At 39.7% G+C, this 12,655-nt stretch overlaps 1 protein-coding gene across 4 annotated transcripts in view; it reads left to right on the top strand.

Moving 5' to 3' along the window:
- GPR156 (G protein-coupled receptor 156) overlaps nucleotides 1-12,655 on the top strand; it is a 109,867-nt gene that overhangs the window by 17,592 nt on the left and 79,620 nt on the right. For all 4 annotated transcript variants that reach the window (XM_055568303.1, XM_055568302.1, XM_055568301.1 and 1 more), the window contains exons 2-3: nucleotides 10,346-10,798; nucleotides 11,005-11,141. In XM_055568303.1, coding sequence (XP_055424278.1) covers nucleotides 10,703-10,798; nucleotides 11,005-11,141 — 233 coding nt within the window. In that variant the 5' untranslated portion in view covers nucleotides 10,346-10,702. The remainder of the gene's footprint in view (nucleotides 1-10,345; nucleotides 10,799-11,004; nucleotides 11,142-12,655) is intronic.

Here is a 12,655-nt window from a genome sequence, read left to right as displayed (position 1 = left end):
AACATACTATTCATGACATTAAAATGTTCCAGAAAAAGATAACTTTTCCTGGTATTTGAAAAAAAAGAGAAATTTAAACCATTGGTTTTCATGGAGGAGCCACCAAGTCAATGTCATCGACCACACCTTCAGCAATATTTTACTAATACCTATGATGCTAAATTCATTTATACAATAATCATTTATTGTGTGTCTTCTATGTGCCATATATGTGTTACTGTATTAGTTATTTTTTGTTATTGTTCACTCAGTCATGTCCAACTCTTTGCAACCCCATGGACTGCAGCACGCCAGGCTACCCTGTCCTTCACCATCTCCCGGAGCTTGCTCAAATTCATGTCCATTGAGTCAGTGATACCATCCAACCATCTTGTCCTCTGTCATCACCTTCTCCTGCCTTCAATCTTTCCCAGCAGCAGCGTCTTTTCAAATGAGTCAGCTCTTCGCATCAGGTGGCCAAAGTATTGGAGCTGCAGCATCAGTCCTTCCAATGAATATTCAGGGTTGATTTCCTTTAGGATTGACTGGTTGATCTCCTTGCAGACCAAGGGGCTCTCAAGAGTCTTCTCCAACACTACAGTTTGAAAGCATCAATTCTTTGGCTCTCAGCCTTCTTTATGGTCCAACTCTGACACCGGAAAAACCATAACTTTGACTAAACAGACCTTTGTTGGCAAAGTAATGTCTGTGCTTTTTTATACACTGTCTACGTTTGTCGTAGCTTTTTCTCCCCCAAGGAGCAAGCATCTTTTAATTTCATGGCTGCAGTCACCATCCGCAGTGATTTTGGAGCCAAGAAAATAAAGCCTGTCACGGTTTCCATTGTTTCCCCATCTATATGTCATGAAGTGATGGGACCGGATACCATGATCTTACTTTTTTGAATGTTGAGTTTTAAACTAGCCTTTTCACTCTTCTCTTTCACCTTCATCAAGAGGCTCTTTAGTTCCTCTTTGCTTTCTGCCATAAGGGTGATGTCATTTGCATATCTGAGATTATTGGTGATTCTCCTGGCAATCTTGATTCCAGCTTGTGATTTATCCAGCCCTATATTTCGCATGATGTACTCTGAATATAAATTAAATAAACAGGTTGACAATATACAGCCTTGACGTACTCCTTACCCAATTTGGAACCTGGTGACTGCAGCCATGAAATTAAAAGACGCTTACTCCTTGGAAGGAAAGTTATGACCAACCTAGATAGCATATTAAAAAGCAGAGACATTACTTTGCCAACAAAGGTTTGTCTAGTCAAGGCTATGGTTTTTCCTGTGGTCATGTATGGATGTGAGAGTTGGACTGTGAAGAAGGCTGAGGGCCGAAGAATTGATGCTTTTGTACTGTGGTGTTGGAGAAGACTCTTGAGAGTCCCTTGGACTGCAAGGAGGTCCAACCAGTCCATTCTGAAGGAGATAAGCCCTGGGATTTCTTTGGAAGGAATGCTGCTAAAGCTGAAACTCCAGTACTTTGGCCACTTCATGCGAAGAGTTGACTCATTGGAAAATACTCTGATGCTGGGAGGGATTGGGGGCAGGAGGAGAAGGGGACGACAGAGGATGAGATGGCTGGATGGCATCACTGACTCAATGGACGTGAGTCTGAGTGAACTCCAGGAGTTGGTGATGGACAGGGAGGCCTGGTGTGCTGCGATACATGGGGTCGCAAAGAGTCAGACATGACTGAGCGACTGATCTGATCTGTTCCATGTTCAATTCTAACTTGCTTCTTGACCTGCATACAGATTTCTCAGGAGGCAGGTAAGGTGATCTGGTATTCTCATCTCTTTAAGAATTTTCCACAGTTTGTTCTGATCCACACAGTCAAAGGCTTTAGTGTAGTCAATGAAGCAGATGTTTTTCTGGAATTCTCTTTTCCAAAGATCCAATGGATTTTTCTTTTTGATACTTATATTATCTTGTCATTGACAAGAAGCCTGTTGACTCCTACATCCATTTGACATGATTCTGTAGTCTCTGTAGTCTGATAATTTTTTATTTTCTAGCATGGCAAAATATCCCAGTTTCATCTCGGATATTTCCAATTCTGTAATTTAAACTGGCAATTTCACTAAAGAAAACTGATTCCTTTTTAGTGAAAGTGTTTTGAGAGATTGCAGTCTGGGCACTTGGAGGGCTTATTGTTACAGATTGTACTTATTTCTGAACTTTGGTTGACAAACTGGGAAATATGAATATTTTAGGAAAAGAACACTTTGGTTCCATAGTTATATTTCCCACTTAAATAATAGATGGAAAGATTTTACTTATTTTATATGTTTATCTTTTTTCTGTTACTTTGAAAATCTTAGTTTCCAGTGACATGAACGTAATTACTTATTTGCTTTACCTAGTAAATAGATGTGTCTATATGTGTATGTATGTATATGTATATACATAATGTATATGTATATATTTGCTTTACCTAGTAGATAGATGTGTCTATATGTATATGTATGTATATCCATCTCTATAAAATAGGAACAATATCCAATATCCACTTCATGTTGTTTAAGATTTCTTTGTGGTTATTTTTTGTCCTTAGATGTATAATCAAAATACTCTTCTTTAAATTAATTCTGGGCTCCCCTGGTGGCTCAGATGGTAAAGAATCTGCCTGCAATGCAGGAGACCTATGTTCTGTCCCTGGGTTGGGAAGATCTCCTGCAGAAGGAAATGGCTACCCACTACAGTATTCTTGACTGAAGAAGAGGAGCATGGCAGCAACAGTCCATGATGTCACAGAGTTGGACATGACTGAGCAACTTCACACTTTCAAATTAACTCTTCTTTATGTGGTTTTATCATCAACTTGTTGATAGGTTAATTTGTTTCAGTTTGTTTCCTAAGTTTAGGCATCAATTTTCTTTTTTTAATTTTGTTTTTAAACTAAGTAAACTATTTATATGGTTTCAGAGTCAAAACTATAAATATTGAGAGATCTGTTTTGCCTCTCTGTCTTCTCCTTGTTGTTCTTTTCCTTCTCTTATAGGTAATGCTGGTAATGCTTTTATTTTTTCCATTGTTTCTTTTTGAAAATGAGCCAATGACCTAAATGAGTTTCATCCCTTTTCTTGCATAAAAAGCAGCATACTATATACATTTTGTTGCATCTTCCTTTTTTTAAACCATGTGATTTGGAAATCATATTATATAGAAATTTACTCATTCTTTTTAAAGAATTGAGCTATTATTCATTTTTATAAACCAAGTATTATTTGTAGAAAAGCAGTAGGGTGATTTTCTCAGGCGAGAGGGTACTAGAATGAGACAGGTAGATTGGAATGAATATGCCAAGGTATTAATGTGTAATTTTGGATGCTTATTATTTTCTTCCATGTACTTTTCTGAGTTTCAAAACTATCAATTAAAGAATAAGTTTAAATACAACTTCACACCACAGCAACAAAGGAAAATACTCAGGAATCACTGAGCTATAAACATTTAATGGAATTAGATCAAAGAGGGAAGGTTTAGGTGAGTATGTACATGGGAAACTTCTATAGGTGGTCGTTGTTGTTTTTGTTGAGTCGCTAAGTCATGTGTGAGTCTTTGCGACCCCACGGATTGCAGCATGCCATGCTTGCCTGACCTTTATTATTTCCCAGAGTTTGCTCAAAAACTCCTGTCCATTGAGTTGGTGATGCCGTCCAACCATCTCATTCACTGTTGTCCCCTTCTCCTCCTGCCCTCAATCTTTCCCAGCATTAGGGTCTTTTCCAATGAGTCATCTCTTTGCATCAGGTTGCCAAAGTACTGGAGCTTCAAGTCAGCATCAGTCCTTCCAATGAATGTTTACAGTTGAATTCTTTTAGAATTGACTGCTTTGATCTCCTTGCAGTCCAAGGGACTCTCAAGAGTCTTCTCCAACACCACAATTCAAAAGCATCAATTGTTTGGTGCTCAGCCTTCTATATGGTCTGGCTCTCACATCTGTACACGACTACTGGAAAAGCCATAGTTTTGACTAGATAGACCTTTGTTAGCAAAGTGATGTCTCTGCTTTTTAATCTGCTGTCTAGGTTTATCATAGCTTTCCTTTCAAGGAGTCACAGGCTGGAATCAAGATTATGGAAAGAAATATTAACACCCCCAGTTATGCAGATGATACCACTCTAATGGCAGAAAGAGGAGAGTGAAAAAGCTGGCTTAAAATGCAACATTCAAAAAAAAAAAAATAGATGATAGAGATGGGCCTAAACAGAGAGCTCTCAGTACTCTACTCTCAGAGAGCTCTACAGTTACCTAAAATATGAGAAATTGCAGAAGAGAATGGAAGATGCATATCCTCCCCGAATTTAGTTGCCTAACTGATCATTATTGGATGACTCTGCATAGAGCCATTCTTTTACCCTCAAAACCACTCATTCCCTGCAATAACAAGAGGGAGGTTAACATGGAAAGCTCTCATAATTTTCACAATAGAATTAGACTTTAATTTTTTTAGGTTTATGTAGCCAAACCTGATATTCTCATTTAAAATGGCGTAACTCTTCCTCTGGCATTCCCAAACACTCTTGCCCAGATCTGCCTTTTCCTCCATTGTCCTTAATATCTTCTAAATTCTATGTATGTATGTATTATGTCCACTGATTACTGTTTGATTCCCCTATTGTAATATAAATTCTTTAAAGGTAGGGATCTTTTTTTTTTTTTGTTCACCAGTGTATTCAGGAGCCTAGAATGGTGCCAGTCATGTTGTTAGTACTCTTAAAAGATTTATTAAGTGAATGGATATTGAAAGCAGTGGAGTTTTGGAGGAAAAGGGAATGTGTAACCATGAAGTTCAGCACTTACGTATTCATCATCCCCTTATCAGAGAAAGCAATGGCACCCCACTCTGGTACTCTTGCCTGGAAAATCCCATGGATGGAGGAGCCTGGTGGGCTGCTGTCCATGGGGTCGTTAAGAGTCAGGCATGACTGAGTGACTTCACTTTTAATTTTCACTTTCATGCATTAGAGAAGGAAATGGCAACCCACTCCAGTGTTCTTGCCTGGAGAATCCCAGGGACGGGGGAGCCTGGTGGGCTGCCGTCTATGGGGTTGCACAGAGTCAGACACGACTGAAGCGACTTAGCAGTAGCAGTAGCAGTATAGGTGATTGATAATGAATGTAAAGAATTTGGTATGTGTGTGCTTTTCTAATAGGCACATCCTTATTAGCATAACTTAAAAAATTAAGAAACACAATTCTTTTTTATTTGCCCATACACTCACCATTTCCAGCACCTTTTATTCCAGATTTGCATGTGGTATCATTTTCCTTCGGCCTGAAGGACTTCCTCTAACATTTCTTGTAGTGCATGTCACTCAGACTTTCTTTTTCTGAAAATATCTTTATTTTACCTTGATTTCCTGAAGACATTTTCACTGGGTATTGTATTCTGGATTGACTTTTTTCATTCCACTCTTTTCTGATTTACATAATTTCAAATTAGAAATCTGTTGTAAGCATTACTGTTGTTCCTCTATACAAAATCTGTCTGCATCAGAGATTTTTATCTTTATCTTTGGTTTTCAGTAATTTCATTGTAATGTGTCTTGGTGTATGTGTGTTTGGGTGTTTCAGTGTTTCTTCTGCCTGAGTTTGGTTGAGCTTCTTGAATCTGTAGGTTTACCCTTTTCATTAAATGTTTAAAAAGTGTGGTCATTATTGCTTTCAAATATTTCCCCTCTTTTTTTTCCCAGAGCTCCAATTACATGTATGTTATACCACTTTCTATTGTTCAGTATGTCACTGAGGCTACCTCCGTATTTATCAATTATATACCTCATTTTGGATAATTTCTTTTGTTTTTAAGCTAAGCAGTGTTTTATTTTTGCAGTGTCTAATCTACTGTATTTTCAATTTTACAATTGTGTTTTAATCTCTAGAATCCTATTTGGCTATTTTTTATATTCTCCATTTCTCTTTTCATTTTGTTTATGTTCTGTTCTATGTCTTTGAGCATATTTATAATAGTTGCTTTAAGGTCCTTGTGTGCCAATTATATAATTTCTATTATTCCTGTATGTTATTATTAAACTTTTTAAAATGTATTGTTATAGGTCTTTTTTTCTTTTTGCTTCTTTGCATGCCTGGTAATTTTTTACTGATGATGGACATTTTAAATTTTATGCTATTGAGTGCTGGATCTTGTTGTAGTCCTTTAATGAGCATTGGGTTTTGTTCTAGATTGCAGTTAAGTTTTTTGTAGATAAATTTTATCCTTTTTAAGACTTACTTTTAAACATTATGAGGGAAGGTCTAGAGTAGTTTCTAGTCTAGGGTTTATTCGCTCCATTTTTTTCCTGAGAATTTTATCTAATATCCTGTATATCATGAGATCTGTCCGCTCTGGTTGGTGGGAACACAAAGTATTTTCAACCATGTGTGAACTCCAGGAATTGTTCAGCTACTGTCTATCAGTGGTTATTTCTTTCACTTCAGATAGTTTCCTCTCACTTTTGCCTAGATCAATACTCAGAAAAAGACTGAGAGGGTCCCCCAGCAGATTTCCAAAGCACTCTCTTTCTTGGTATCTCCCTCTTCTTTGTTACTCGACCTCATAAATTTGTTTGCCTTGATGTCCATAACTCCAGTCTATTCTCCTTACCTTAGCAAGACTTCTAGGCTCTCTTTGAGTTTCTCTTATTGTACCCTGGCCTGGAAACTTCCTTCAGGCAGTAACTTGGGGTCAGTTATAGTCATTGGGATAATGTTTATTTATATTTTGTTTTCTGTCAGTCAATTGTAGTTTCACCTCATTTGTTTTCCAAAGTCCTGTGAAATCTGTTATCCAGTATCTGAAAAGAGCTTTTCGGATATTTTATCTGGTTTTTGAGTTGGTTATAGCAGGAAGGCAATTCCAATAGCAGTTAATGCTTCATGAACAGAAGCAGAAGTTCTACCAACTGCAAAACCACTTTTTAAAGGACAATAATTGTAGGACTAGTTTTTCAATAGCCAGAAATAATGTGTAAAAGGATAGGGCAGATTTTTGTGGAAAGATATGGGGGCTGTTGGGGAGAAGGAAATGGCAACCCACTTCAGTATTCCTGCCTGGAGAATCCCATGGACAGAGGAGCCTGGTGGGCTACAGTGCATGGGGTCTCAAAGAGTTGGGGACGTCTGAGTGACTAATACACACACATGTGGGAGCGGTTGAGAGTTGTAAACCTATAAAGCACTGTCTTGCTCTTGGGAGCAGCATAGCTGATGCAGTGTCTGTTTTCCTAATGACTGGGCAGGATTCTACATTCAGTCAATTAAATTGAAAGTCCTGCCATGGTCTTGGATCTGCTACTGTCTGTGAACGAGACAGTTTACGTCTATAGACTTAGTGGGAGAGGCAGGGGAGGGGGGTGTTCTTGGAGGAGCCTGGCACACCTTTCTCTTTGTGCCTTGGATTCTTTATCTATTTTATGGTCAGATGCCTTACTGTTATCCCCTCTGACACACCACTTCCCACCCACTTTCCCAATCATTCAATACGTTTTTGAAATCATTCAACTCTCTTCTTTCAGTGACTAAGCCATTCACTGTTTCACCAGCTCCTCATGTGTGAATCTTTGTGAATGTGTGCTAATATTGAAGTTGAAAGCCTGCCCCATGGTGGAGCCTAGTATGGTTTATAAAGCTCTGACACTGGGTAGCCATTGATTGTAGGGGGGCCTAGCGCTCAAATTTCCATACCATTGTGTTAGTCTGTCCACAAGTGACCTTTAGAATGTACTCAGAAATCTGTTCAAATGGACAATTCCATCATGTTCACAAAATCTCCCAAGGATGATTTGGGCTTAAGGTTGTTATTCCTTCTGAGATCCACAGTGTTGACCATGGTTTCTCTACCTTAGCATTATTGACATTTGGGAATAGATTAGTCTTTGTTATTTGGACCATTCTGTGAATTGTAGGATGTTTAGCAGCCTCCTTGGCTTCTACCTACTAGATGTCACTAGCACCCTCCTCTGTTTTGACAACCACATCTGCCAGATGGCCTCTGGAGGTGCAAAATTGCCCTAGTTGAGAGTCACTGGTATACACATGCTGTCGTGTGCCACACTCCAGAGAACCCATAGATATGAGACTCTAGGAACTAAACATAAAGAAACTTAATAGGACATTGGTGTCCTCTTGGGTGAGCTCAGTCCAGGATGTCTGCCCCATCCAGGGTGTATACCAGAAGGACACTGACCTTGCAATGTAAACACCAGGATTTGAGTCCTATCTCTGCAGATTTGGAGCAAGTTTCTCCACTTTTCTGCTCTTAAGTTTCCTTTTGTGAAAATGAGGAATGGTCTTGTTTACTTCACATGACACAGTTGCAAGAGCAAAATGAGGTTTTATGTATAAACACACATCTGTATGATATAAGGATACACAAACAAGAACTTAATAATGGTTCAAATATAAATGTACTTATTTGCAAGTATGATTAAAAGGGTGATATAGGAAAAATGTCTCTTTTAATCCATCATGCAGTATAGTCTTTCCTGTGGCTTCTAATATTGCTGTATGCTAGAAGACATAGTAGGGGATGTCTAGCTTTTAAGAAAAAGAAAAAAAAATTGTCTTTTCAATTAAAAGACAATTAAAATTAAATTAAATTTTAATTAATTAAAATTAAATTTTCAGGTTAAAATTTCAACTAAATTAAGATGCAAATAGTCATGTTTTTGGAGAAGGAAATGGCAACCCACTCCAGTGTTCTTGCCTGGAGAATCCCAGGGACGGGGGATCCTAGTGGGCTGCCATCTATGGGGTTGCACAGAGTCAGACACGACTGAGGTGACTTAGCAGCAGCAGCAGCAGTCATGTTTTTATATATACTTCTTAATTTTCCATTCAGTAATCTGACCAGTCTGCACAAGAATTTAAATGTCTTGACAGGAGGTAGTGGCTTTTAGTTCTTTTGGGATTTCATTGTAATGAGCCTGGTAAATAATTCAGGAATATATGAGAGGCCAATATATGGGCAGCACCTGGTGCTATATTGTTCATGTCTAAGTATGCAGAATCCAAAGATGGCATTCTACACCTGTCACTATTATTCTGTCTTAAACACAAGTCCTATATTCAGTGGCTATTGAAATAATTGATATTTTTTCCTCTTCCAATTTTCCTCCATAGTAAAAGAAAAATGTGCTAAGCTGTCCCAGAAACACAAACCAGAGTGGCATCCTCTTTAAAATTCCCACTGGTAGAATTTCAAATCTGTTTTTCTTAAGAGATAGGTGCTTTAAAGAATTGGGGACGTGTCTGCCTTTTCTACTGGGATTAATTTGAGCCTCTCTGCATTTCAACTTTTGTTCTGCAAGGTAGAGCTTGTTTTTAGATCACAGTGTTCATATTGTAGTCATCTTCTGAGAAAAGATGGGTACTCGCTCACTCTGTGGGAATTTTTAGAACCCTCAGTTTCTCTCCCTACTTACTACCTGAGTAGCCTTTCTAGTAGTCTGACAGTTTTAAAAACAAATGAGTAAAAAACTCGATAAAGTGTTTGCGTATCCTGAGATTTCATCTGACTAGACAGAATGTTCCTCCATTCGCTGAGTGAATAGATCATCACAGGACCAACCAACAGACAATGTATGCAGACACTATGGGGCAGCTGAGCCCACTGTCAGCCAGGACCAGACAGAGCTTAATCCCTGAGGTGCATAGAAAGATCTTGGAAGGCCAGGGGGCATTCCTAGTAGGGATAAAAGGGAAGATGTGCTCACATATGTAAACTAAAATTTTTGTAGTGCTGGGCCATGAAAGGATCTGAAGAGGGACTGTAGAGCTTTGTATCTATAAATTGTTAGATGTGCTTTATCTTTGTTTTAAAAGTATTGTTTATTAAAGAGGTTTTGAAATATATTTATTTAAATATATATTGTATTTTAAACTTTTGTTGTATATAAGAATGTATTATGTATAATTATGGAAAATAAAAATATGCTTCCCTGGTGGCTCAGACGGTGAAGAATCTGTCTGCAATGCAGGAGACCCAGGTTCAATCCCTGGATCAGGAAGATTCCCTGGAGAAGGGGATGGCCACCCACTCCAGTATTCTTGCCTGGGAAATGCCATGGACAGAGGAGCCTGGTAGGCTACAGTCCATGGGGTTGCAGAGTCAAACACAGCTGAGTGACTTTCACTCGCTCGCTCGCCTAAACCTTTGTTATATATAAGAATGTATTATACATAACTATATCTAATAAAAATATAGCTATTATAGTTAAATGTATAAAATATTTTAAAACCTCTGTAATAATCCATTTACATATATGTATATGTTTGTGTTTATTTGAGTAAATTATATGTATATAAATAAAACATTTATTTATTAACAGGTTTAATTGCTTTCCTCTCCTTCAGGACCTGTGTGAGAGTACTTGGAGCAGTGACTGCCATCTGGTGGCAAGCTAGAATCATCGCTTTGTGTGACCTAATGGTTACTAAGATGTCCACTCTTGACTCATGTGGTCTGCGCTGGCAGCAAGGGACCAGGAGAGCCTGGAAGGTGTCTGATGTAGGAGCCTAGTGAAATAACTCTGTGCTTCCACCTGCATGGATTGTTCATCCAAGATTCTGAGCCAGGATCCAGCTCCAAAATGGCGCCTCTGAAGGAAAGATCTGAGTTGCTGTTGTGTTTTAGTCAAAGATCTGCTGGTTACCTACAAGTGGGTAACCAAGACTGTAAATAGGCACATACCAAGAGGGGCATATGATGACATGGAGCCTGAAATAAACTGCTCTGAATTGTGTGATGGTTTTTCTGGTCAGGAGCTGGAACGTAGACCCCTTCATGATCTCTGCAGAACTACAATTGTAAGTGAGCAGCCATGGGGTGTCAGGGCTGCTGCTTAGATATACATGTTGTTGTTATTGTTGTTAATGAGAGTGGTGGTGGAGGTGGGAGGGGTAGATGTTTATGCAGGACACCTGTGTCCCAACTCTGGAGGTAATTGGGGCAGTTCATGTTTGACCTATAGAAGAGCTTCATTTCTAACAGCCTCTCTTCATTCTGTTCTCAGACCTCTTCCCACCACAGCAGTAAGACCATTTCTTCATTGTCTCCTGCCCTTTTGGGTATTGTTTGGACTTTCCTAAGCTGTGGACTTCTCCTCATAGCCTTCTTTCTTGGCTTCACAATTCGCTGCAGGAAGAACAGGTAAGCAGCATGCCTAGTTTCTCATCTTTCATCACCTGAAACATAAAACCCAGAGTGTTGGTGTCATTTTGGCACCATGAACTGCTGGCTGGCGTCAGAAAAGCTTGTGTCCTACTGTGGCATTAAGCTATGTGAGACGCTCCCCCTGACGGAGGCCTGGCCTTGCAGTACAGATCCATCTTGAGAAGGTGAAAGATCTTCCCAGTATTGTGCTAACTACAATATCAAAAAAGCAAATGAAAAGTTTCTCTTCATGAAGGAAGGTGAGATCCTTCTGAGAAGATGTATTTGTATTAAAAACAGAGATCATGTAGAGAAATATTCCAAAGCAACATTAAAGTTTATGGCAGCAGAATTGGAACCAGCCTGGGTAAGCTAAGATTCTGCAAAAATAGTGAAGCCCTGCTCCTGGCTATTCTGCTAGACTAGTTGGAAAGTCACCGGTTCATCCAGGTAAGTGTGTATGGCACCCAAGACTGACAGAAGGAACTTGAAGAGTCTTTCCTTCACTGCCATCAGTCGTTCCCTCAGGACCCACCCCATCTCTCCCGTTCTGCGCCGTCATTCTGCTCCAGCTGTCCCAGGCTGCCTCCCAAGAAGCCTTGCTCCAGCCCTCTCTTCCTGGCCCACAGGCCATTTCTGGTTGGATCCTGTTGTCAGATTTCAGCAACTCCCTCGGAGATGCCAAACTCATCTGGCTCCATACCAGCCTGACATTTTGTGGTAATCAGTGTGTTCTGCTCTATTGCCTGGGCTTGGCACTCAGATGAGGGTCATTTAGTTGGATTTGTCTGTAGGTGTTTGGGGTGCCTCTGGCTATCTGAGGCATGGAGGATGTGAAACTGTTAGGCAGAAGTGGCTTGATCTGCTGGGTCAACCTCAGCATGGCCATGAGGCATGGCACTCAGCCCTGGGGGTACCCCTGAAGCTTCCCCAGCCACTTTTCACTCTATTCCTTAGATACACTAAGCCTGCTCTCATCTTAAGGCCTTTGACTTACTGTCCCTTTACTGTTCCCACTGCCTGAGAGTCTTCTCCAGATCTTCCCATGACTAGTCCTTTTCATCTGATAGGTCTTGGCTCAAAAGTCATCTTTTCAGAGAAGACTTTCCTGATCATCCTATCTAAGGTTACCTCTTTACAGAATGGCCACCCAGCCTCTACACCTCATGCCATATCCTATCACTCATTTATTTTCTTCACAGCAAGTCTCACTCGCTGACATTACCATATTTGTCGATTTACCTGTTTATTGTCTGTATCACCCACCGGAATGGAAAGCCCACGAACACAGGAACCTTCTCTGTCATGTTCACCACTGTCTCCAGTACTTAGAACAGACAGGAGTTCTAAGTATTTATATGAGCATATAAATGCTCAGTATATATGCATTTGCTTCCCTGATGGCTCAGTGGTTAAGAATCTGTCTGCCAGTACAGGAGACATGGGTTCAATCCTTGGGTTGAGAAGATCACCTGAAGAAGGAAATGGCAACCCACTCCAGTTGTCTTGCC

This window comes from Bubalus kerabau, chromosome 2 (assembly GCF_029407905.1).
Source record: "Bubalus kerabau isolate K-KA32 ecotype Philippines breed swamp buffalo chromosome 2, PCC_UOA_SB_1v2, whole genome shotgun sequence".
Lineage (NCBI taxonomy): Eukaryota > Metazoa > Chordata > Mammalia > Artiodactyla > Bovidae > Bubalus > Bubalus kerabau.
The sequence above is the reverse complement of the archived record's forward strand: the minus strand, read 5'-3'. Positions and strand labels throughout refer to the sequence as shown.